Source organism: Anabas testudineus, chromosome 9 (genome assembly GCF_900324465.2).
Source record: "Anabas testudineus chromosome 9, fAnaTes1.2, whole genome shotgun sequence".
NCBI lineage: Eukaryota > Metazoa > Chordata > Actinopteri > Anabantiformes > Anabantidae > Anabas > Anabas testudineus.
In genome coordinates, this window is record NC_046618.1 from 25439649 (window position 1) to 25465189 (window position 25541).

A 25541-nucleotide genomic window follows, 5' to 3' on the forward strand; every position below is an offset into this window, starting at 1 on the left:
ACAGGGCTCATTCGTGTTTGTTACTGAAATTTTTTAAATAAGACAAAAGTTCAACATTTCAGCTTCATTGCTTTAAATATATGTAAAGTGTTGGAACAGTTAGTTGTAAAGTTAATTAAGGCCAGTAAAACTTTTTATTAAAAAAATAAAACTAATATTTACTTTCCAATTCCAAATCCCACCAAACTGTTGGTTTCTTCTTCTGGTTTGCTTTTCCAGCGTTTCCCTCTGATGACGTCCTATGTTGGGTTAAGTGTTCCTCCTCCTCCTCTCAGATAGTTTGGATGTATTTCTCTGTAAATTATCTGACTAAATGTTTCTGTCCACCTGCTGCTAGAATCATGACTTATATCACCAATAAAGATCAGTGGACCTGTTCCAGGAGCTGTGCAGCCCGAGTCCTGGTGCTGCCTGCACCGTGCTTCACAGAGGGCTGTATAGTTTGGATCATGAGCAGATCATTTCCTCCTCCACACTTTGGTCTTTACATCGTGTTGGTAGAGGATCATCATGGTCTCATCAGTCCGTTACACTCTGTAATGCATCTTGTGGTCTGGTCTCTGTATTTCTGCTCATAAAGCCTTGTTTGATGTAGGATTGTGAAACTTTCATCCTGATGTCACAGACATCATGTTGCTTTTTAGGTTTTGTATTCGCAGCTCTAACGATGTTGCTCAGTACACCAGTGGTTTCTTTCCTTTTAAGGACATTCCATTGAACGTGGCTGTCAACAGTGTTTGTGAAGTGATTGATTCAAAATTGCAGCTTTCTTTGCCACAGACACCTCTGGTCTAATGATTTATCCTTTTAAACAACAGAAGGTTAAAACCAATAGAGCTAGTTATTGTTTATACATGAGGACTCTTTTTAAGACTCCAGAGACCCATCTTAACTGCTGAAATTGGAGTCTTTAAAAAGTTGCGAACCTGCCCTTTAACATCTACAGGGACACGGTGCTGGTATCGCGACCCTGATCCAATCACTGTGCAGCAGAACAGACGTACTGCAAACATTTATTAACAGCAGGTGTCAACTTACAGAGCTGGGATCAGGTTTCAGTTTCCAGATGCAGATCACAGGCCGAGGTGATGGAGGTGAAGACAGAACTCAGGACATCCTGATCCCAAATATGTCCTGCCCCCACCTACCCCACCCCACCCACCAGGTCTTCACCTGCAAAATATCCCAGAAATAAAATACCAAGAAAAACAAGGCACTAAATGACACAGCTGCATGGTTCAAGGTTGTTCCGTGTCTCTCTCATATCTTGCTGCTACAGGAGGTGTGTACTCCATCCAGGCCCCCACCCTAACCTGAGCTCTAAAACCAGGTCTGAACCCTCACACAGACAGCTGAAGGTGTCAGGACCACACACAGAGACTCTGGACTCTGGACATGTCCTCACAGTGATGTTATCAAGTTTAAATTTGTCCACACAGCCATAGAAAGACACACACACAGCTGGCTGCTCACATACTGTACACGTCCTTATTTAGCCTCAACACCGTCCTCCCCCTCCCTCACCCATTCAGCATCCACCCACCGTCTCTCCTCTTTAATATTGGATGGAGAACTTTAAATGCAGACGCCGAACCTGTCTGTCTCTCTCCAACTGTGTGTCTTTCTAGAGACCGTTTGACAGAGAGACCCTGTCTCATGTTAGGAAGTGAATCAAACTGTGCCGATGGAAGCTGAGGCTGCAGTTTTCTGTATGTTGACATGTTTTACTATGATAGTGTGGACATGTTCTAGTTTAACACCATCACTGTGATGACATTTCTATCACTGTGTGGTCTGGTCCGGTCTGTTTGAGGGTTTAGACTTGGTTTTAGGGTTATACTCAGGTTTAGGTCACGGCTGGGGTCACTCATGTATCTGTGGTGGTTAGGGTGAGGGGCCTGGGGAAGATGATTTGTCAATGAATGTCCTCGCAGCTATAGAAAGCTCATCATGCGTGTGTGTCAGCCTGGCAGTCGCAGTATGCACGTTATGTACTCAGCATGCCAACTCAGCCTCAGCACTGCAATGCAGCGCTGTGCATTTTCCCAAGTCATGACACACACACACACACGCACGCACACACACACACACACATACACTAACACACATTACTGTGTTTGTGTGAGTGTCAGGGTACATGTGTGTTTTTGGCGTGTGTTCATGTACACCTCTCTCTTTAATATTCAACCTTGCAGTGTGTTCTTCCCTATAGCAGATAAGCTGTGTAATGCATGCTCGCCCGCCCCTCTCTCCCAGCTCTCTCTCTATGTCTCTCGCCCTCTCTCTCTCCCTCTCTCATCCTCTGCAGGGCAGTTAGCCGCATTAGCTCCCTCGCTGTCCTCAGATGACTCCCCCTCCTCTTCCTCCTCCTCCTCCTCCTCCTCGGCTGTCTGCTGTGTCTCTACCCCCCCCCCCCCCCTCACCCACCTCTTCTCCCCAGTCCCCCTTCCTCAGCCCCCCCCCTCCTGTGACACACCAGACGATGCGTTGACTGAGCGGAGGAGAAGAAGAAGAAAACCTCTCCCAGCCAGCCGTCCTGCCTGCTGCATGGAGGAGAAGCAGAGGAGGAAGAGGAGCAGAGAGGAGGTGAGGAACTGTCTGTCTGCCTGTCTGTCTGCCTGTCCCCTTGTCTCTATCTGTCTGTCTGTCTTTGCACTCTGAAACTGTTTCTGTCTCTCTCTAACCTGTCTGTCTACCTGTCTGTCTCTCTGCTGCAGCTGCACTGTAAACAATAACACTGAACTGAACTGAACTCACCTGTACTCTACTGGACTTTACTGGACTTTACTAAACTGGATGCTGGTGGACTGTATTTGTCTTCATTGCAGTGTGACAGACTAAACTGGACTCGGCTACACCGTACTGTACTGTATCAGACTGTGCTGTGTTTGAATTCAACTCTCCCAGATTCTACTGTAATGTACCATATTTGTCTTTACTGGGATTTCGTTGAACTCAAGTGGACTGTCAGACCCTCGACTTCTGGACTTTAGTGTTCTTACGTGGATTGTCAGAGAATGGACTTGACTAGACTCTACTGAACTGTAAAGGACTGTAGTGGACTGTACTCTTTACTCTCTACTGCAGTGACTCTACTGGACTGTACCAGCCGTATTGAACTGTACTTGACTTTACCCTACAGGAACCCATGGCCTAAACTAGACTAGACTGTAGTAGATTCTGCTGCATTGTACTGGACTCACACATAATACTGTATTGATCGATACTCTTCTGGATTTTGCCAGACTGGACTCTGGAGTGAACTCTACTGAACTATACTGTACTGGATTCTACTTTAGTGTATGAGTCTGATTGAGGATCAGTCCATCAGTCATTGGTTTTTTTTTTTGTTGTTTTAAGGGACGTGGACTGGGATTTCTATCAGCAGAGTTTAAATCTGTACCTCTGTAGTTGTCATGTGACATAAGCTGGGGCAGCCCAACAGGTAGAAGCAGGTCTGGGTAAAAACAGATTCACATTCAGATGGGAACTGGTTCAGGAAAGAACTGGTTCAGGTAGCCTTAGCAATGTTGTGTTTTAAATTTGTTTTCTTTCTTTATTTTGGAAAAAAAAAAACACTCAAACAGTTGAGAAGTGTTAAAAACGGTTGCGTAGTGTGAGGTTTGGTGAAAGACATTGACTAAACTAAATTAGAAAAAAGTGTCACTGTCCAAATAATGGACTTGAATATACAGTTTTTTCTTTATTCATTGTAGAGATTCGAAAATCCCAGTTCCTGATTGTACTACGCAACCCAGTGTATGAAACTTTGTTGCGGTACAATAACAATAATGATAATAATAATAATTATTATTATAGTTAGTAAAGGATAGAAAAAATACATAAAAGAATAAAACTGAGCATTGTGAGGTAAAATACAATGAGTTAGGCTAGTAAAAAAATAAATAAAAGCATTTTGTTCTTTGGTCGTATATAAAACCGATCCTGATGTTAAACGCAATCAAAATCTTGTGTTTGTGAGTGAAGTGTTCAGCTCAGAGTGAATACACCACACCTTTGCACCTCTTTGAAATACGAACGTTTAGTATTTATGTAGTTTAGAATAATAAAAAATACGTCTGGAGTTCATCAAAAGAAGACTTTGTCCTGGCCCGACTGGGTTGTAGTAAAGCTGGTGTATTCAGGATAGTATCATCTGCATAGAAATAAACCATAAAGAAATATTATTTATGCTGTACTGCAACTATTAGAGTTTGATTACAGATTATAGGTCGGAATAGAGAAAGTATTTACAGTAAACAACAGGGTGCCTTCTATTGATCCATGTGGGAGAGAAATTTGATTTCAACCAGATTTCAACCAGCCACTGTTTCGCTGAATCATCAAAATCCTGCTTATTAAAGTATAAAATCTAGTGTAGAGGTTGTCTGACAATCCTGACCCCACCCATCAGCTTTGGGATAAACTGGACTGTGAGCCAGAACTGATCCCTGAGTAGCACATTTGGGATTCTCATTGTTGGACCTCACTGATCCTCTGCAGTGTGAATAACAGGCAGCTGTTCAACATCGGAAGGAAAACCGAAACCTGAAGACTGGAGCCTGTCAGAGCAGAACGTTAATGAACACGGTACTGAAATATTAATATGTACTTGGTGTTCCTGTGATGCAGGGATTGTAGTGAAGTATTTTATATTGATGGATGGAGACCTGTGCTTTCTAACTTACAGATGATGAAATGATGACTGGTGCTGGGATGGTGTAGTGTTATTTGTATGTACTCGGTGCAGGCCTATAATATATAATAACAGGGAACCTAAACAATACGTCTCATTATTTCCCAAAACTTTAACCTGCCGCCTACATAAATCTGGTAACTTTTGTGTAACCTTTTTTATTTTGCTCTACCAGTGACAGCTATATGTAGCCGTTACTACTGAGTAAGACTTGGACTGGCTTTGACTTGAGTGTTTAAGATTTTACCCGATTTAAAGTAGCTGTGGTCCAAGTTTCTTCTTCAGGTAAAACACGAAATGTGTCCTCTCCTCTCTCTTTATGTTCTAGCTCTTTCCCTGTCCTGAGCTGACCTTCATCCCGATGATCTACAGACTCCTTGACTTCTCGCTGTGCTCTGACTCAACACCTCAGACCTGAACACCCCCACCCTCCTGAACCCTTCCCCAGACCCTGCCTCTCCCTTCACCCTTTCCTCTACATCAGCAGTATGGATCTGAAGCATTTTAAAGCTATCTGCAGAATTCCTGACACTTAGGCACTTTGAAGCCCCTTCCACAACTTCCCCTCCGTCAGTTCAACTCTGGCTGGTCAGGACTGTGTCCTTCTAGCCGCGGGCTAGTCCTGTCCCTCAGTCACTTCCTGTCTTGTCCTCCTCTGGACCTCCAGCCTCCACCATGTCTGAAGGCCTGCTGCAGGTGGAGATCCCGGACTTCGGCAGCAGTGTGCTGGGCAGCCTGAATGAGCAGCGGCTTCTAGGTCACTACTGCGATGTCTCCATCCTGGTGCAGGGTCAGGCCTTCAAGGCACATCGGGCTGTCCTTGCTGCCTCCTCCCTATACTTCAGAGACCTGTTCAGCTCTGCAACGGACTCCTCCTCATCATCATCTTCATCCTCATCCTGCCAGGCAGTGTTTGAGCTACCTTCCTCTGTAACGCCAACGTGTTTCCAGCAGATTCTCTCGTTCTGCTACACAGGACGCCTCAGCATGGCCGCCAGTGAGCAGCTGGTGCTCATGTACACTGCTGGGTACCTGCAGATCCAGAACATCGTGGAGCGAGGCATGGAGCTGATGATGATGAAGACCTCCTCCTCCTCGTCGCCTCTTTGCTGTGACTCACAGGTGGGTTTCACTACTCACGTGAATATAGTCAGAGTTTGACCACAGCAACATCTAGTGGACGTTAGAATAATGGCAGCTAGACACATTTATTTCTTAAGGCCTCAAACTATTTTCACAGCACAAAATGTAATTTAGTATATTTTATTGATGTCTTACAGACGACCTCAGCAGACGAGCTTGGGAACTTCGACAACTCAATAGTCCAGCAGCAGCAGCATAGAGCCCCGCAGCTGCAGGAGGCGAGTACAGACCAGCCAGCACTGAGTCCTGAGGAGCTGCTGCTCGCTGTCAGCAGGATCAAACAGGAGAGAGCCGACACTCCTCCTGCTGAGGAGAACCAAGGAGGAGCAGCAGGAGCAGGAGAGGAGGCCAGGTGAGGACAAACAGGAGTTAAGTTCTGTTGATCACAACGTGTTTGTTGTGTGACTCCTAAGACGATGTTCACTCAAAGATGTATTTTATTGTGACTGTATTTCTTGGTGTGTGTTCTTGGTGGTCTCCAGGAGATCCCATTCAAAATGAACCTGTAGAATAACTACAGACACCTGGTCTGAAGAAGCTCTGAGGAGAAACCAAATCCAATTAGATGTGATCATCAAATCTAGCTGTTCAAAACAGTGATGATGATCAGAAATGATTAGAATTTCAGCTTTTACAAGACAGAACATAGCACATATTTTGTATCAGATGACCCAGTTGTTTTGGTGTGTTTTGGATCATGAAGCTTCTCTCAGTTAGTTTTCCTCCTCCACACTTTTCTATCACGTTTGGTCATTAGTTCATAAAACTGAACTTTTGATCTGATCTCTTTAAATTCCACCTTGTCTTTCTGATTCTTTCTGCTGATGATGAACAGTTGGTATCTTGTGGTCTCGTCTCTGTATTTCTTCTTATGAACTCTTTTTTAGATGGTGGATTGTGAAACAGACTTTCTAGAGCAGCCAAAATACTTTAACTGTTAGTTTTGTGATTATAAATAATTTCTCCACCAAAAAAACATTTGTAACTATGGATGCCATCTCTCTCCACCCTGTCAATCTGTCCTCAGAGTGGACATTGCTGGAGACCTCCAGACATCCAGGAGCACTGCTCTGTGTTACCTGAGTGCAGGTGGAAGTTTGGTTCCAGGGCTGCAGTCATACCTGTTGGCAAGTGGGGGGCGCTCCAGTCCAGGAGGTTCCAGTCTTCCCACTGACTCTCCTCCCTCCCACCCCCCTACTGAGGAGGAGCTGGAGGAGGATTACTACAGCAATGCTGTTCACCCCGGAATATACCAGCACATGTATGGACATCCTGCAAACCCCTACAGTAAGTTACAACAACGTATGATCCCACGTAATACAGGAATGTCCCAGCATGAAAGTCTATGAGTCCAGATGTGACATGGACAGACTCGCAGCTTCACAGAAAGTTTAGAGCAGTGTCTCCTGCCCTGCTGCTTCATCAACTATCCAAGGCCGACACAGCGCTGATTATCTGGGCGACTTACCTGGAAGACAGGGGTCCAGAGTTTAATGAACACGTGAGGATTATGAGTAGATTCAGAAAAGTTATGGGCAAACCCCCAAGCAGCATGTGTCCCACGTCAAAACACTCGAGCATTTAGCAATTAGAGGAAGAGGAACTAAGGAATCAGATCAACAGAAACTGGAGACTAAACTGAGACCCACACTTCACACCACACCTGAAAACCATTAGTCAAATTAGAACAGTTTATATAAAAAAACACTACATTAGACTTGTGAGAAAGCCAACAACTTTATAGATATAATGTAATAAATTATAAATATTACTTAGGAATATCTGTCGTGAGAAAATACCACTTATTAGTATTTTACAATTTTACACACCTAGCGGTTTTACAAAAAAAAAAATACACAAGATGGTTTATTAGTTTAATCTTATCTATCATTAACTGAAGCAAGTTAAATGGTGCAGTGATGTGTTTTAAGTTTGTGTTTCTAGACTTGAGTAAACACTTCTACTTTGTGTACTTCATGTATTTTAATCTGTTTGTTGGCCCAGGTTTCTTTATTACTCTACCGCTAACCGGGACCTGTGAAGTTGTACTTTACTGTTTTGTATTTAATTGTTTTATATATATAATTTTTTTGCACTTGAATTGCTTTCTAGATCAGACTCTGGGTGTCCAGAGAGTCCACTGAGGCCCCTTGTAAATTAATTATGAATTGTTACAGCTCTTGGTAATCACACACTTATCGGTCAGGTTCATGAGAACTATGACGTTCCATCCACAGATTCATTTTGTTTTGTGTTCTTGTCATTATGGCTCCTCACCCCCTCACTCTATTCTCTTCCTGTTTCTCATTGGTCCAGTCCAAGAGAAGATGGAGATGCTGACCCTGCCACTGGCTAACGAGCGTCGGCCCTGTGTGCTGGTTGGCCGAGACAACATGGCCCTGCCTGCCAGTCTGATCAGTCAGATCGGGTATCGTTGCCACCCGTCACTCTACACGGAGGGCGACCCAGGGGAGAAGGTGGAGCTGGTGGCAGGTAGGTCAGGAACACTAGTGGACAAAAAGGTAAAATTTAACACTGAAATAGAAAGGTGCAGAGTGAAAAGAGTGCACAGCAGATCAGCAGTGATTTGAGACACAGCTCTTATCTTTCTAATCTTAGTTGTGTTGTCATGGTAACAGGTTATACAGGTGTGTATTTGTTTGTATTCAGGTTCAGGTGTGTTCATGACACGAGGTCAGCTGATGAACTGTCACCTGTGTGCTGGAGTCAAACACAAGGTGCTGCTCAGGAGACTGCTGGCGACGTTCTTCGACAGGTGAGCGTCAAACCGTGCTGAAGTGTAATAAACGGTGTTTTCACACTCTTACTGCGAGAGATCCAGCAGGTGGTTAGCCTAGCTTAGCATCCCCAACCCTCATACAACATACATCAACCATCCAAATCAGCCAAACAATACATCTGTTTTGTTTGGCTATGACGCCCACATGCGTGTATAATTGAAATAAAACAGACACTCAAGTATAAATTGTATATGGCTTAGTTTTAGTTTTGCCTCTGCATGCTGGTTAAAACAGAGCTGCAAAAAAGTTGATTAATTAGTTGATTGGACGTAAATTTCCCTACTGATTCATGATCAGGTTCTCGACGTTTTCCAGGCTCTCACGTCAGATAATTCACTACTTCTCTTGTGTCACTTTACTTTATATTGAATATTTTGTTTTGGAGCTGCTGTCCTGAGGCGGTGTTACTGCTTCATATGGAGAAATAACAAATCTGTGCTCTCCAGTCACTAAACTGTGCACAGTTCAAGAGCATGTTTTAGTTTTTCTTTCTCTGTGACTTTGTTCTAATGACAATTACACAGGTTTTGTCAATGTGTCAAACAAATTTAATGAGACATCAACTGTACGTCATGCCAAGATGCTCTGACATCATCATCAGACGTGGTGTGACATCATCCTCAGACGCGGTGTGACATCATCCTCAGACGAGGTGTGACATCATCCTCAGACGTGGTGTGACATCAGGCTGCGTTAGACGTTCGAGAACGTTCTGAGAGTCGGCAGCAGCCTCCCTCAGGATCCAGCTGCTGCTTTACATAACTACTCTGTCACATTGTCTCAGACAGACGGTGTGGGGGGGGGCAGAGCGAAGCAACCTAAAGCTTGGTATAGGTGCTGATTGGACTGTTGTGGTTTCCATAGAAACACGCTGGCCAATAGCTGTGGGACAGGGATCCGCTCCTCCACCAATGATCCGAGCAGAAAGCCCCTGGACAACAGAGTGTTAAACACAGTCAAACGTGAGACACACACACACACACACACACACACACTTACATCCTGTACGTGAGTTTGCTGTATGTGAAAACTACAGTTTTAGTCACAACAAAAGGACATGAACATGAACATGATTTTGTCTTGTTACTGTGTTTTGTAAACACTGACACGTCTTCTTCCACACCTCCATCACTTCCTCCATCTCTTCCTCCTTCTCCTCCCCCTCTCCCCCCTCCTCAGTCTACTGTCAGAACTTTGCTCCTAACTTTAAGGAGAGTGAGATGAACGTCATTGCTGCCGACATGTGCACCAATGCTCGCAGAGTCCGAAAACGCTGGCTCCCAAAGATCCAGTCACTCCTCCCTGACAGCCTCCCCACCTCTGCCTCCTCCCACCCCCGCAAACCTAAGAGGGGAGGAGGAGCTGGAGGAGGTCAGGGAGGAGAGGCAGGGGTACAGCCCAGCAGCAGCCCCTTCGAGCTGGACCTGCGGCAGCTCAGCGCCTCCTACCTCGGCCTGGAGGCTCCGCTGTACACCGAGCGACGTGAGAGGGAGGCGGCGGGGGAGAGAGAGAGAGAGAAGGAGGCGCCGGCCACCCTCCTCCCTCACCTGCAGTTTGCAGGGTCTCGTGGCGGAGGAGGAGGAGGTGGGCAGACGGAGGAAGTTCTGATGGGAGGCGAGGCAGAAGGGGGAGGGAGGCTACAAACTGAACAACCCCGAGACCTCCCCCTCTCCCTGTCCTCATCCTCTTCCTCCTCCTCCTCCTCACACCCTTCCCCCCAGCCTGCAGAGCCTGCCCCTCCGCATAGGGGATTGGCCGAGACAGAAGAGAGGGGGGGTGAGCCTCTGGAAGACAGCCAATAAGCTTTTTATCGCATCTGCCTACCTGTATGTAAATAAACACAATAGCTACCTGTTCCCCCACCTGTCTGTCTGTTCCCCCTACCTCACTACTTGTCCACCTGTCTACCTCTCTTGCCCACTTGTCTGTGTGTCCACCTGTCTTACTCCCTACCTATTTGTCTGTCTCCCCACTTGTCTGTCTATTCCCCCTACCTCACTACTCGTCCACCTGTCTACCTCTCTACCCACCTGTCTGTGTGTTTACCTGTCTTCCTGTCTACCTGTCTGTCTGCTCGGCTCTGCTGCATGTTAACAGCCTCCTGCAGATCAGCACACAGGCCCATAGCAACAGGACTGATGATGATGATGATGATAATATTCACTCTGAAAACGACAATAAAGCTTCTGATAATCAGACGCTACTGTTTGTTCTTTCAGCATTAATGAAGTTTAACTGTAGCGCCACCTACAGGACGAACGTTGCACTCTAAGCTGGTCACACTGTAGATGTTGTGTGTATAGGACAACTTCACTGAAAAGAAGGTGCTTAGTTTATTATTTCTCAGTCATGTTGATTTTATAATAATAACAGATGAAAAACACTTCACGGTGTTTTAGGATTACAAATGTTTGTTTATTGATATCATCTCATATGAGCGAAGTTACTTGTCTGAACAAATGCTTTTGATATTACCAATACTAATAGACAAACTTTAGGGTAACATATTTTTATACTTTTTACAAATACATCTCCAACCTCTCCGTGTGCCCATCTTTGGCCCCCGCATCTAAAAATTTCTAGACACACCCCTGAAATCATTGTGTTGAGACGATGGCTGTAAGGAACTCTGCATCTTTAGGGGCACACTAACACCACTTGGCTATGGTTATTTCTGTTGTTAAAATGGTGCAATAGTGGAAGAGGAACCTTCGAATGAAATATCTGCCTGTTTAGTCACCTCTTCACATTAACATGGAGTGTATTTGTACCAAAACTTTACTTTGAAAAAGTTACATACTGGAGCTTAGTCAACTTAAGTAGGAGTATTACATCAAAATATATTTACCAAGAGTACTTGATATAGCTTGATATAGCCTATATCATATAATTGGATTCTAATTGATTAATTTTTATATAAACAACATTAATGTAGCAGCATGTAAAAGTGGAGCTGATTTTAAACCCTTATATTCTGACGACTACTTCATACATAATAAAACATTGGTATTTATAAATTAGTTTAATCATGTTTAATAATCAGCATATGTAAAGGAACTAAACCAGTCAGATACACATGGTGAAGAAAAAGTAACAATGACACAATAAGTAAAAACCCAAATAAAGTAAAAAATTGTACTTACGTTTAGTACTTGAGTAAATATACTTAGTTACTTTTCCACGTTTAGCCCAGACTTTAAATCTGACGAATCAATTTATGCAGTTTAAGCAGAGCGGGCCCAGCGTCTGCCGCTCTGCATACTGGGAAGCGTAGTTCGAGTCACGGCGCCATTCTAATTCTCATCAGCCAATCATAACAGTCCAGTCAAAAGCTCAGCCAGTCACTGTACTTCAGCTACATCACTGACCAATCACAGCGCTTCTCAAGCCTCAGCAACAAATGGAAACACCACAAAAACGCACAACCAATCACAATAACTCAGTCACCTAGTCAGCCAATCAGATTACAACAACATGCATGACACTGTTCACCACTGCGCATGCGCACATGGTAGACAGCTGATAACTCATCTATTATGCTACTTGGCTAAATAAAAATCCTCCAGAAATCTGACCGCAGCCCGCCGCTGGACGCACCGGAGGACCCAAACGCAAAGTAAACACATCTCTCTGACCGGTAGCGGGTGGATTAGCGGGTAAATTGAGCGCAGGGTTGATCCCGGAGTTAGCAGAAGGTGTCCGTGTGTCGGAGCCTGCTCTGGCCGCTCGGCGCCTTCAGACAAAGCTTAGCTAACAGGCTAACGGCTCATTAGCTAACCAAACATCGAGCGGCAATGTCTCCAAATAGTGGTTTTAAAAACAAATTAACTCGCTCCCTGTGCCGTTAATGAGCAACAAATGTTGTGACATCTACTTCAACACTCATGCAGGTATCTGCACAACCGCCATAATTAATATTAATCACATTTTACATCTTCGGTAAGTAGCCTAGCTCTTTTAGCTAGCGAACTAGCTCATATTTTTGCATTGGCTTGCCCGCCATCTTTTAAAGCAAGATAAATGGGATGTATCGCTAGCCTGCAAAACGCTGACATCGGAGCAGTTGCCGCAGTTAGAGTGGGATTTAAGCCGTAAATTACAATTAACTAACAAGGTTAGTGTGTCTAAGTGCGGATGATATCGTTAATGACTGGATTTGTGGAGTTTGTTGGTCTTAGTGGTATGTGTTAGCATTTAGCTCGCTCGTTAGCCACTGAACCGCAGCAGCATGCAGGTAGGCAGAGCGAGCAGCCAGAGTCCAGCATCCGTGGATCTTTGCAGGACTTAATCGAGATCCGAACTATTTAGGTTTCGGGTTTGTTTGCTGCCTGACATGCAGGAGATGGCTGTAACTGTTACTGCAGTCGCACTGTGACCCGATCAATCAGTTCTCGTGCTGTTTGTGGTTTAACACTGCTGCAGATGTCACGAAACTTCCAACCCATCCATTTGTTGGTGATTTAGAGACCAGGGCATGTGTTCCTGGTAGGCAGGCATAGACAAACGCAGAAATCTGTAATGAAAATTTATTTGGCACGGCTTAACAGTAATTTATTTTGCAGATAAATGTTGCAACAAATAAGATGTACAGGGCGTGTAGCTGCTACCCCGTCCCTCGTTAGGTTTTATAGTTAAGTTTATAACCAAAAAGTAAACTTGATAAGTTTAGGAAGACAACAAGACAAATTACTAGCGACTCAGTAAATGTGTGTACGCAGGTGTCTGTTGTACATGATTATATAAATGACAGACTGACAGTATATGAGAGCAGTATGTGTGTATAAATGTGACAAGTCAATCTAACATCTAGTCAGAGTTCATCTGTGAAGAAAAAACAAACTGGATCCTGCTCAGATCTTCTCAGATATGAAGATATATTGGTTTTCTTTTTTGTTCACCGTTTTTGGACTTTTTGTCATACTGTATCCTTGTGGTTGTGCAAAGTTGTCAGTTATTTTTTTTGTATGATGATTTGACATTTTGTAGACTAATCATCAGTTGCAGCTCATGTATCAATTGAGTCAGCATAGTTTAAATTGCAGTTAATTTGTTTAGCCAATCAACAAGTGACTCAACTACATTATAGGAATATTTTAATTAATTAATCTGGGGGTTTTCTGAAGCTAAAATGCTACATTTTTACATTTTAAACAGAATATTTAGTGGAATTAAATAAAGAAATTTGAAAACTTTGAAAATGATTATTACAAAACAAGTTTTGTTGGTTCAATGAGTTTTCAGCCATTTTCTTTCAGCCATTTATTATTTTGGATAGTTAGGATAGTTCTGCTTGAGTTTGTAGACTTTTATTTCATAGTTGTTGAGCGCCACCTGTGTTCAGGTTAGTTGATTGGTCAGTTGGGAAGTCCTGATAAAAATGTGGTATAAAGACTGGATGACATAAACTATAGCATGCCGTTTTAAAGTGTTTTCACAATGACAATTATAAGTGATCATATTAAAATAGAAATATTCATCAATGTCTTTTTTGCCCCGGATCAAATCAGCTTTTAGTCTAAGAGCAAACTGTGATTTTTATAATATAATCTGATAAATATCAGACATAAGTGACTCAAATTTAAATCTGAATGAAATGTCCATATTTTATCATTCTCCCGAATCCTCATCAACTAATTGATTGTAATCACCACATATCCACACGTCATAAAGGATGGGTTAAATTCTCTCTGTGTGGTGTTAGTAAAGTTTTCTATTTAATTTGATTGAGCTCCTGAGTTGGGCACAGTTGAGTCTGAGGTCCACGTAGACCAGATCTCATTAGGTGGATTCTGTGTAAACGGTCAGTGTCTGGCTGTGGATGATGACTCTGACTCACACGAGATGTTGAACATGTGAACTGAAACCAATGGCAATAGAGTCAGTTAATGTCATTCTGTTGGTCTTATTACTACTGAATCCATTAGTCAGCTGATACAGAATTAACTTTTGTTGATTATTTAGGTTTTAGTCAGACAAATTGTCCAAATTCTGTGTTTACTGGTTCGTGCATGTCAAGTCAAATTTTATTCAAAAAGCCTAACATCACAAGCTCGTCTCATGGGGTTTACCCTCTGTACGATGTATTCTGTCTTTAGCCTCTTAAATGAAGAAAATCGGTTCCCCCCTACCATGATATACAGGTAGGAAATACTGTAGGTAGTCATATGTACAGAACAGAGACACACATTACATTTACATTATGAACAGAAGCCATTTTGGATAGTGTTTGGGGAATCATGTCTGGGCATGGGGTGTAATAGTGCGTTCACACAGCTGGAGAAAATCTGGGCAAGACACGCTTTTACTCAGGGAATTAGTCCATTTGGTTTAGGTGAGGGGTGGTTGCTGCAGAGTAGAGCGTGAACGAGGCATAACGTGACACAAAAAGTACACTACGAAAATCAGTTGTGTTTTGTTACACTGAATCGTTGGGCTTGGTTAAATAGAGATAATGTTTAAATCGTTAGAGGTGTTGTTACATTGGGCAGATTGTTTACAGCATTATGCTAAGCTAAGCCGTCCATCTTTCCAGGAACTGAAGTAGAGTCAGTTACATGATTAGAAAAGATGCGTTATGTATGTAACTTTGGTTTTCTAAATGAGAGAAGCTCCTATACTGTCTGGTGTTGTGGAGTGAATTAACTGAACGAAAACTCCCATTTGCTTGCTGTGAATGCCACAGTCAATTACCTGCTGTAGTCACATGACCTCACAAGGACATTAAACTGACTTTACATGGGGCGCTCGCCGAGTAAAGACTGGGTAATCTCTGGGCCGACTGATTCAGATGTTTGCGTTCTTATATGTAGATCGAAACTAAATATCTTTGGGGTTTGTACTGATGGTTGGACCGAATCAGACATTGTTTTACATACAACCAATTGCTAAATGGAGAACATAATCAATTGATTATTGTTAATGAAATAGTTGGCTGGAGTCATGTATATAACATTTTTGTCAGAAAGTTGTTTCTGTAAAATTAGTTGAGAAATAATTTGGGATCAAACAACCAGATATGAATATTTTGCTTAATCCTTCTATCAAGTGGAGAGACTTCACCACACTGATACAGAAATTCTATACAGAGCCAGAAATGTATGTCCTTGAATATTAGAAGACCTCAGATTAGGTCAATGTCTTTGGTCTAATTGTTAATAGTAAAGGTGAGGAAACAACATGAGAAATTAAAGAAAAGCACAATTTCCTGAGGTCTTAGTAATCTAAATCATTCAGTTTTCAATTATAAAACCAGTTTTGTACAGTTGGAAATCTGGATCAGCTTTGATATGATTCAAACTATACAAACTGAAATGAGAATTTGTGGTTTCAAATTATTTTTGTAGTTTGTCAGAAACCGAGCTGAGCTATAATGTCGTTGTCTGTCTCAGGTCGTGCGATGGGAGTTTGTCTCCTCGGGGGAAACGTCGAGCTGAAGCATCAACCCCAACAAAACCTGAACTGAACACGCACTAATACACACACCTGTGTGGCCTCACACAGACACACACCCACAGACCACAGGGGGAGTTGTTTTTCTCACCTTCAGGCCAGACACTGCTGTCCCACAGTGCATTGCTGCGTCACCGCCGTCCACCATGTCGGACGCCCCTGAGGCTGCACCTCCCAGCCCCCCTCCCCTCACCAACCCACCTCCCCCTGAAGTCACCAATCCCACCAAACCTGGCAGGTAGGTAACCCCAGAGACCACCAACAGGAGAGTTGAACAGGAGTTCCACCTTTCGTCCCTCAGCATCTCTGAGATGTTGTGTTTGTGTTCTTCAGAAAAACCAACCAGCTGCAGTACATGCAGAACGTGGTGGTGAAGACTCTGTGGAAACATCAGTTCGCCTGGCCGTTCTACCAGCCGGTGGACGCCATCAAGCTCTGCCTGTCGGTGAGTCACTGTCACTGCACCTGGTTACTGCCCTCAGTCACTGCTCCAACTGTTTAATAGTAATAAATAGTTCCAACTCTCCTACCTTAATTAATCTCGTTGGGCTTGGTTAAATAGAGATAATGTTTAAATCGTTAGAGGTGTTATTACATTGGGCAGATTGTTTACAGCATTAAGCTAAGCTAAGCTAAGCCGTCCATCTTTCCAGGACTATCATAAGGTGATCAAGAACCCGATGGACATGGGAACCATCAAGAAACGTCTAGAGAACAACTATTACTGGAGTGCCAGTGAGGCCATGCAGGACTTCAACACCATGTTCACCAACTGTTACATCTACAACAAGGTTTGAATGTTACTGCATTATGTTTTATTTTAAACTGCAGGCAGCTTCTGTACCACAGTTATGTCCGTCTCATGTTTAAAAAACACAATGGGGCTTGTAGAGAGTGACGGCAGTGTATTGTAGCTGCCACTAGATGTTACTGAAGAGTCTGTGGTTATGAGTGACGTGTTGTTTGTGTCTGCAGCCGACAGACGACATCGTCCTCATGGCTCAGGCTTTAGAGAAAATCTTCCTGCAGAAAGTCGCACAGATGCCTCAAGAAGAAGTTGCTCTGCTGCCTCCAGCTCCCAAAGGGAAGAAACAGAGCAAACAGCCTGCTGCTACTACAGGTAAATACTGCAGTACCAACACTGCTGCCCTAAACATGCCCACAAATATGCTTCCAGAGCTCTCAGCAAAACACGCAAGATGGCTACATGTGGTAAACTGGTATGATGCGGGATTACTGGGCTGTGTCTACCGCGATGTGTCGCTGGGCAGCAGCCAATCAGTACACAACACTGCAGTACTTAAAAATGTTTAAACTACATATTTTATATGGACATTTTGCTGAATTTACATAATATTTATGTTACAAAATAAGTAAATTATATTGTTTTTAATAATTTAGCATTAAAATGCTTGAAAAAATTATATATTTCCATGAAAAAGGAATAAAAAAAAAAAAAAGTTTTCCGTGGATAATTATTAGTTTAGTTCTAAGGAAAAATCCGCTAAAGACTGAGGCCACAAACTCAGAACTGATACTTTGCGGTCGTCTGTATACTTCAGTTCTAAGGGTACTTTCTCTTTCTGTGTCTCTGTAGTGAGTCAGCAGGCGGAGTCTTCAGCCTCCCCTCCACCCTCCTACCCCTCTCCTTCCCCTTCTCAGACACCTGTCATCTCCACCACGCCCACACCTGTCCAGGCCACTCCCCCTGTCTCTGCCCCTCAGCCCCCAGCAACCATGATGCCATCTGCACAACCTGTTGTCAAGGTAACAGCCATTTGGAGTTCAGTAGTATCACATGATCAAAACAAGACAGATCATCATTGTCTCACTGCCACCTCTCCCTGTCTCTCTCTCTCTCTCCCCCCTTCTGTCTTTCTCTCGCTAACAGAAGAAAGGTGTAAAGAGGAAAGCTGACACCACCACCCCCACCACGTCGGCCATCTCTGCTGGTCGTGCCGACTCTCCGTCTGCTCAGGACACCAAACCAGCCAAACTGGCTTCGTCCCGTCGTGAGGCTGCAGCTCGCCCCGCAAAGACCCGTAGGGAAACAACTGAGGATGTGGTGGGTGCTGAGGTGGGAGCTGGAGGCGCCGTAGCTGTGGGAAGGAAGGGCGGTAAAGTGGGCGAGCAGATGAAGCACTGCGACGCCATCTTGAAGGAGATGCTCTCTAAGAAACACGCCGCCTACGCTTGGCCCTTCTACAAGCCAGTGGACGCTGAGGCACTGCAGCTGCACGACTACCACGACATCATCAAACACCCCATGGACCTCAGCACTGTCCGGGTAAAGGGCGTTACATCATTAAACACACTGCAGTGACATCACGAAAAACACAGAGGATTAAAGCAGAAACACAGGTTATGCAGCTGTATTTCTCACAGCAGAAGAGTGTAGTCAGTCGTAATTTTTTAAAGTACATCAAGCTAAAACTGAGTGAGTCTGATCCAACAGTCCTGCTACAGCAGGCAGACCTGCGCTGTCCACAACAGTTAATGCGTGTGCGCAACTTCTTGCAGTTGTTATAATTTTTCAGGTTTTAATTATCATTAAAACTGACGTCTGTTGCCACATTTTGAAAAACAGTTGATCTTGTCCGGAGCTCCTGTGCCTGTGATCCTTCCAGACGCAGGCACAACATGCAATGTGGGTTTGTTTTGTGTTAGTGAAAACATCGCAGACAGCAGTGATGCTACTGAGATTTTTCAGCCTCCTATGAAAACAGTGTGAACTGAGATCCTATTTTGATTTTTAGAAGAGTGCAGAGGGAAACTCGATAGTTGTCTTTTGTTGCATGATGAGGTGACGGGGAGAATGTGATGATTTGTTAAACTTGCGTGTCAGTAAACTGAAGTGGTTAACTGCTCCTGCAGAAAGATGTCATGTCATATAGCACCTGTGAAGTCGCATGTTCCAAAACATGAGACACTGTAGTTAAAATTAACACTAAATAATTTTCCACAACCAGCAGCAGGTCAAAACCTGTCTGTTATGACCTGATAAATCAATGATGTCCTCTGCTGCCAACACCACAAAGGTTAGGTTTAATTGGCTTTAATTTAGACAGTGGTCAATTCAATTTTATTAGTATAGTTTCAATTCACAACAGGTGTCATCTCCAGGCACTGTACTGTGTTTAAGGTTTAAGAACTTACAGAGTTTTATTTCTCCTTCTGATCTCGTTTTGGCTAACAGAAAAAGATGGATAAAGGAGAGTACAGCGATCCCCAGAGTTTTGCCACGGACGTCAGGTTAATGTTCTCCAACTGTTACAAGTACAATCCTCCAGACCATGAGGTGGTGGCCATGGCCCGCAAGCTGCAGGTACGTGAAACCTCCGTAGAACACATGTATAACCTTCATCTGATCTCGGGAGTAAATCTGAATCTTTGTCTCTCCTCAGGACGTGTTTGAGATGCGTTTTGCAAAGATCCCTGATGAGGGCCTGGAGGCGTCAGTCCCGTCTACAACTCCACTGGTCAGTAAAAGCACCGCCTCCTCTGATAGCAGCAACAACTCCTCCTCTGACGAATCATCTGACTCCGAGGAGGAGCGGGCCACGCGATTGGCTGAGCTACAGGAGCAGGTTGGTGCTGCCGACCAATCACAGGTCAAGAACATCCTGATTTTCTTCTTTTACTGTAGATTCAATACATCTTTTTAGATATGTTATTTTTTTGTTAAATAATATAATTCAGTTGTTATAACTGTAACCTGTGGATCGGAGGTTACAGTTATTGATAATTAGTATATTCCATCAGTTAAAGGCGGTGCACGAGCAGCTGGCTGTCCTGTCCCAGGCACCGGTCAGCAAGCCAAAGAAGAAGAAAGAGAAGAAAGACAAAGAGAAGAAGAAAGAGAAGGAGAAAGACAAAGGGAACAAGGGCAAAATGGAGGAAGAGAAGAAACCGAAGCCCCCTACCCAGCAGCCCAAACCAGCCAATCAGAAGAAGGCGCCAGCTAGGAAAGCCAACAGCACGGTGACTGCCACCAGGTCCGAGTCAGTCAGCAGAAATTCACACGTTAAAAGTTCATTTGAAAAGTTTAAACAGAGAATTAAAGCGCTCTCTGTGTTTGCAGGCAACCTAAGAAAGGCAGCAAGACGTCGGGAGGTGGTTCGGCCAACGGAGACGATGGTGAGGAGTCGTCTCTGCCAATGTCATACGAAGAGAAGCGCCAGCTTAGCCTGGATATAAACCGGCTGCCGGGAGAGAAGCTTGGCCGCGTCGTCCACATCATCCAGTCCAGAGAGCCGTCACTGAGGGACTCCAACCCAGATGAGATCGAGATTGACTTTGAAACCCTCAAACCCTCCACACTCCGAGAGCTGGAGCGCTACGTGAAATCCTGTCTGCAGAAGAAACAGAGGAAGCTACTGCGTAAGTCCTAAGATAATGTACTACTGCTGCATGTTGTATTAGTCATGTGACGAAAATGTTTTAGTCATTTGACCTACTGTTGGTCACCAAACTAAACATATATAAGGTACACTTATTTACTCACCTGAGATCATTGAATGAGTCTATTTATTTGTTCAGTGTCCTTGTGAGTGAGCTGATTAAAATTAAACTCCTGCTCACTGGATTCTGCCTAATTACAGAAGACAGAATTACAAAGAAGTTAACATTATCACAGGGATATTCTGTTACCAACATCCAGAGTCCACTGTCCACACTAATGCAGGAAATGACTTCTTCCTTTTGACAGCAGCATGATAAATGATATTTCGTACATAACGTTGTCTCGTCTTCGATCTGCTGCAGTTCTCAGCTCTGTCATCTTGTCTAGTTTTCAGTTTATTGTAGATGAATCTGATGTGGTGCAGGTTGTTAACGGGTCAGTGTGGCTCTAACTCGATGACATCAGTGACTCAGGTACTTCTGTTCCCCTCCCTCCCTTTTGTCACCCCCTACCTCTCCCCCCTTCAGAGAAGGCAGCAGGAGGCGGAGCCTCGGGCGGCGGGGCTAGTCGTTTGAGTGGCAGCTCTTCTTCCTCCTCTGATGACAGCTCCTCAACAGGAACCTCCTCTTCCTCTGATACAGACTGAACACACACTCAAACACGCAGCACATACATGTTACTGAACACATGTGCATACACACACAAACACACACAGATGTTTATCCACTCTACACACACACACACACGCAATCACAAGAATTCAGTTTGTACACATGCAAATACAGACCAACATGTAAACTTCCATCCTGAACAAAGAAAAGACAGAGATACACACTCTGAACTTCTGACATTATACACACACACACAGAAATATAAACCACACAAACGCTCAGACTTGGAGACTGTATGTAAATAGGCTGACCTGTTTTTTAGCTCCTAGTGTTGTTTTTATTTTTATTTTTTCCTGGAGGAATGCAGACAAACAGAAGAGGAGAAGAAGAAAGCAACGACTTCCCAGTAAGAGGCAAAGAAGAAGAGCGTGAGCTGGTAGGGAGACAGGCTGTCGGTCTCTCTGGGAGTCGTGTTGATCTCTGAACACTTGAGTCATTGCTGTGGAGAGAAATAAAACCATCAAGGCTTTCTTTTTCTTGTTTGTCTAATAAGACGGCCGGCTGTGACCCCTGAAAACATTCCAGAAGCATCTCTAAAGCATCATGGAGAAGAAGAGGAGATCTCAGTGGGTTTTACACTGATCAAGAGTTTAGAAGTTGGTGGATTAAAAATGTTAGTTTTGAGTGTGGAGGCAAAGTTCAGAGTTTCACCAGTCAGACAGTAACTGTTGGCTACAGGTGTGGTTACTGCAACATCAGGCTGCAGACGAGTCATGTTAAAACATCCACACTGAGCTCAAAAGAAGAGAACAGGATAGTTTCTTGGGGGTCCTGATAAACCCACAGCATCTGGAGACATAAAACTTGCTGCAGAGAGGAGATCTGAAACAGTCAGTTGAGCTATTTGTGTCTGTGCGAACCTGAACGATCTGCTGATGTTACACGTTTTAAATCCATGTTTCAGTACAGACAGTTCTGAGTTTTCACAGTGGCTCTAAACCAGCAAGACTGACTGCAAAACCAGGTCGCATTCGCAGCTGTCAACTAAACCATTCCTCTTTGTCACAGGTTCTGTTCAGCTTCCACAAGACCAGTTCTGGGAGCTAGATTTTCACCCCCCCCCCCCCTCAGAAGGTGGTACTAAATCAGGTTCCAGGTACTTACATAAAAAGCACAGTGTGAAAACAAACTCACTCACATGTGTAAACGGTGACGGACAGAGAGAGAGAGAGAGAGAGGGAGAACACAGTGGTTCTAGTCAGTGGCAACTAGACTTGCTTGTGGTCCAGTTACTGTCTGAACTGACCAGTGTTCAATGTAGGAGGGAAGTTTAACTCGGCACACGACGACTGAAATGGATTTTCCCTCTGCAGCAAGTTTCTGCTTTGGCAGGTGTTTCTGTGTAACGATGATTTGACGCCTGGTCCTCCTCCCTCACTAATATTTATTCATTTACATCTTTGACCCAATGAAAGCTGTAAATTAATAAATATTCCGGCCTCAGTTTTCCCTCAGACAGAGAATTAATTTTATCCCTGATGACAATGATTCGTACACTTTCAGCGTCGGTGCTGATCGCCGCTCCAATCATCACTTTGGTTTTCTGCGTTTAACATTAAATCCTCTGAGACGAGATCTGTCCTCTGCTGGTCCTGCGACCCAAACCCACAACTTTCTGTCTGCCCGGGGTTTAACACTGGGCGGGGTCACTGGACGCTGACCCTCCCCATTCAGCGCCAGCTCTGTCAGCAGAGAGCGAGACAAACTCTTATTTTTGTAACACTACATTTCCTTTATTTTCTTTTTGATTTTTTTTTTTTTTTCAGGTTGTGTGCTGAACTCGTTTGTGTCTTATAAGGTTCTCTATATAAAAATGTCTTTGTACCGCTGTCCTGTTCCACTCTGCCCCCCACCCTTGCCAAAACAAACCACTCATACTGTAACTGCCCCCACCTCACGGATTGACTGTCCCAAATGTAAGGAAGCGTCTGATCAGACGTCAGAAAAAGTCTCATTTAAAACTTTTATTGATGTGGGAAAATAATTTCCCCATTAAAGAAAAGACAATGGGGAAAAAAACAAATGTCATTGTTACTTAAATCTATATGAAAACACAGTACTTCTCAGTACTCCCAGTACTTTGAGTATTTGCCCAGTTTGCTCATAGACATACTGTCACTAAATAAATTTTATTTTGAATGTGTTTTAGTCTTTAAAATGTCCAAAATAAAGACGATCGCTCATCGTGAGGAGACAGAACCAAACCGTTTTCCTCTGTGATCAACAGATTATTTTATTATGAAGCAAAAAGAAAAATGTTTCCTATCTTAACTTATTCTTACTGTTGCTTTTAGTTTTATTTTTAAAGTTGTTTAATCTTGTTTTAGTTGTGATTCAACAGAAGGGTTAAACCTTTAATCTCTCGTCATCGTCTCGGCTCAAACAAAGCTGACGAAACCTGGATCATTTGTAGCTGCCTTTGTAATTACAGATCTGTGACTTCATGGCAAATTGTCACAGCTCAAGATAAAAACTCCACACGTCTCTTTATCCAGCACATTTTAATTTTCTGTGGTGAAGAAGCCACGACTCTGTGTTCACCTGGTTTGTTTGTTGGAGTCGAGCTGCAGTCGGCTGACTTCCTTCTGAGGAAGCTTCCTTACGTTTGGGATGCAGCCGACATCACTTTGGTTCTAAAACTGGTTGTTTGCACAGTTTTGTGCACGTTTGGCTTCAGCAGATTTCTGATTAGAACTGTCCTGGAAGTGGGGTAAGATCTTCAGACTGGGGTTAGGGTCGGGTCCAGGCTGAGACAGAACTAATCTCACCTGTGTGTCGGTCAGCAGTTATCTGCTGGTCAAACTTTGATGCTGTTGTTGTTGTCTTCAGTCAGGTGCAGTGCAGGTGTTTCTGTAGGCGTGAGGCAGGCAGCATCACTGAATCACAAAAGTGTAGAGGTGTGTACCGGCCAGGCGCAGCAGCTTCGTCCAAACAAACCACACAGAGAAGCAAAGAGTTTGTTTTCACCCTGAGTTTTGCCTTAAGGTGCAGGCTGTAACATCATGTTTCTAATACATATTGACCGGAGTGATGCTGTAGTTTGTACTTTGTAGTGTGATCATGTTTGAAATACAGTATTCAAACACAGCAGGGTTTTTTATTCTTTTCTTTTGTATGATTGGTTGCTCAGAGTTGTACAGACGTGAACTCACCTGTGGAGCAGCTGGAGATCAAACCAAAGCTTCTGCTGCAGGAGAAACGAGGAAAACAGAATATTTAAAGGAGGGAGTTAGGGAAGTGTGAAGTTCAGGACAGACGGTCTGTGTGTTAAAGGCTGCGTCACGTTGCTACTGGAATGACTCGGATGAGATTTCTCTCTGCAGTGTGAACAAACCAAGCCAGGTTCTTCACACCAGATCTAGTTCACCTCCATATGTGGTTCTTGATCTGCTTCATATCTGTGTCTCTGTGACTGCTGTCAGATCAGGCTTCATGTGGTTTGGATGCAGCTTTTACAGATTCCATCCTCAGAAATGTAGATTCAGACGCTGGTTGATGATCCAACACTTAGTTTGAAGCTTCTGGTTGGTGGAGCTGGTTTGGGTTGAAAACACTGAGTCCTGATGGTCTGATTATTAACTAACAATCTTTTCAGGTGGTGATTTGATAGAATTAATCTGACAACTCAGCTTCAACTATCTCTGTTTCATGATGCTTTCCTCTGTCGCTCACTTGTTATAAAGATGTTTTAGTTGTCGTCACCTTAGTTTTTAAAACTTGTTGAACTGAAGAATCATGTCTGAAACAACATCAGATGTTTATTTTGGATATTTTACAGACAAAACGATAATCGATCAACTCAATCAAGCCCACGTTTCCTCCCAGTGTGACTGTCTGACAGGTGGACGGCTCGCTGCCACAGTTTCCCTCCTCTGTTTGTTTTTAGTTGATGGTCGAGCTTTGATGCTAATAGTTAATTTTTGTATTTTAATAAGAAAAAGGCAAAAAGTGATTTTATGTATTTGCATGCACTCCGGCCGTACGTTCTTTCTTCCGTATGTTTGAGCACTGTATAGTAGCTGTATAGTAGCTGTCTGAGGTTTAGGACGAACTCCGCTCGATAGAGTAGAGTCGCAGAGAGACGACGAACCGACGAAAAACCAACAAGTGAACTATTTGATGTAATTACTGATATGGGATCCTTATTTTCTGAGTTCCTTTGTTTTCATAAATAAACACATAAACCGACACGTTGGCTCGACTCATGTTGCTGTTTAACTGTCACCAAACCAACCCTGAAACTTTAGTGTGAGTGTAACAAGGTACATTTAGTCAGGTACTACACATGAGTACAGTGTGGTACCAGAGTCTGTTTAGGTGTTTAAGACTCAATGAACGTCCAAAACTTCATTCAGAAAAGTCTTAAATCTGTTCTTTGT

At 43.6% G+C, this 25541-nt stretch overlaps 2 protein-coding genes across 4 annotated transcripts; both read left to right on the forward strand.

Annotated features, from left to right (window-relative positions):
* The first annotated feature begins 2496 nt into the window (after positions 1–2496).
* On the forward strand, positions 2497–10818 carry LOC113150905 (nucleus accumbens-associated protein 2-like). The gene is made up of 8 exons (XM_026343655.1): positions 2497–2586; positions 5025–5818; positions 5977–6191; positions 6867–7126; positions 8156–8332; positions 8510–8615; positions 9505–9602; positions 9820–10818. Exons 2-8 carry the CDS (start codon positions 5372–5374, stop codon positions 10440–10442), a joined length of 1926 nt encoding a protein of 641 aa, XP_026199440.1. The 5' UTR covers positions 2497–2586; positions 5025–5371; the 3' UTR covers positions 10443–10818.
* A 1329-nt stretch (positions 10819–12147) lies between these two features.
* LOC113150423 (bromodomain-containing protein 3) lies at positions 12148–25352 on the forward strand. 3 transcript variants are annotated; one of them, XM_026342947.1, is made up of 12 exons: positions 12148–12296; positions 16029–16327; positions 16423–16534; positions 16743–16880; positions 17065–17209; positions 17687–17856; positions 17981–18376; positions 19286–19414; positions 19494–19700; positions 19852–20084; positions 20171–20469; positions 21019–25352. In XM_026342947.1, exons 2-12 carry the CDS (start codon positions 16236–16238, stop codon positions 21135–21137), a joined length of 2040 nt encoding a protein of 679 aa, XP_026198732.1. In that variant the 5' UTR covers positions 12148–12296; positions 16029–16235; the 3' UTR covers positions 21138–25352. The 3 variants fall into 3 exon arrangements, with proteins under 3 accessions (XP_026198732.1, XP_026198731.1, XP_026198733.1); XM_026342946.1 differs by having other exon boundaries at positions 12148–12256; XM_026342948.1 differs by having other exon boundaries at positions 12148–12256; positions 19494–19676.
* The last annotated feature ends 189 nt before the right edge of the window (positions 25353–25541 follow it).

Excerpts from the sequence above, each read along its gene's own strand:
- LOC113150905 (XM_026343655.1), top strand. The coding sequence starts at position 5,372 with ATGTCTGAAGGCCTGCTGCAGGTGGAGATCCCGGACTTCGGCAGCAGT. Across the intron at positions 6,192-6,866 it reads GGAGCAGGAGAGGAGGCCAG|AGTGGACATTGCTGGAGACC; the intron begins GTGAGGACAAAC and ends ATCTGTCCTCAG. Across the intron at positions 8,616-9,504 it reads CTGGCGACGTTCTTCGACAG|AAACACGCTGGCCAATAGCT; the intron begins GTGAGCGTCAAA and ends TGGTTTCCATAG.
- LOC113150423 (XM_026342947.1), top strand. The coding sequence starts at position 16,236 with ATGTCGGACGCCCCTGAGGCTGCACCTCCCAGCCCCCCTCCCCTCACC. Across the intron at positions 16,328-16,422 it reads AATCCCACCAAACCTGGCAG|AAAAACCAACCAGCTGCAGT; the intron begins GTAGGTAACCCC and ends TGTGTTCTTCAG. Across the intron at positions 19,415-19,493 it reads CCATGGCCCGCAAGCTGCAG|GACGTGTTTGAGATGCGTTT; the intron begins GTACGTGAAACC and ends GTCTCTCCTCAG.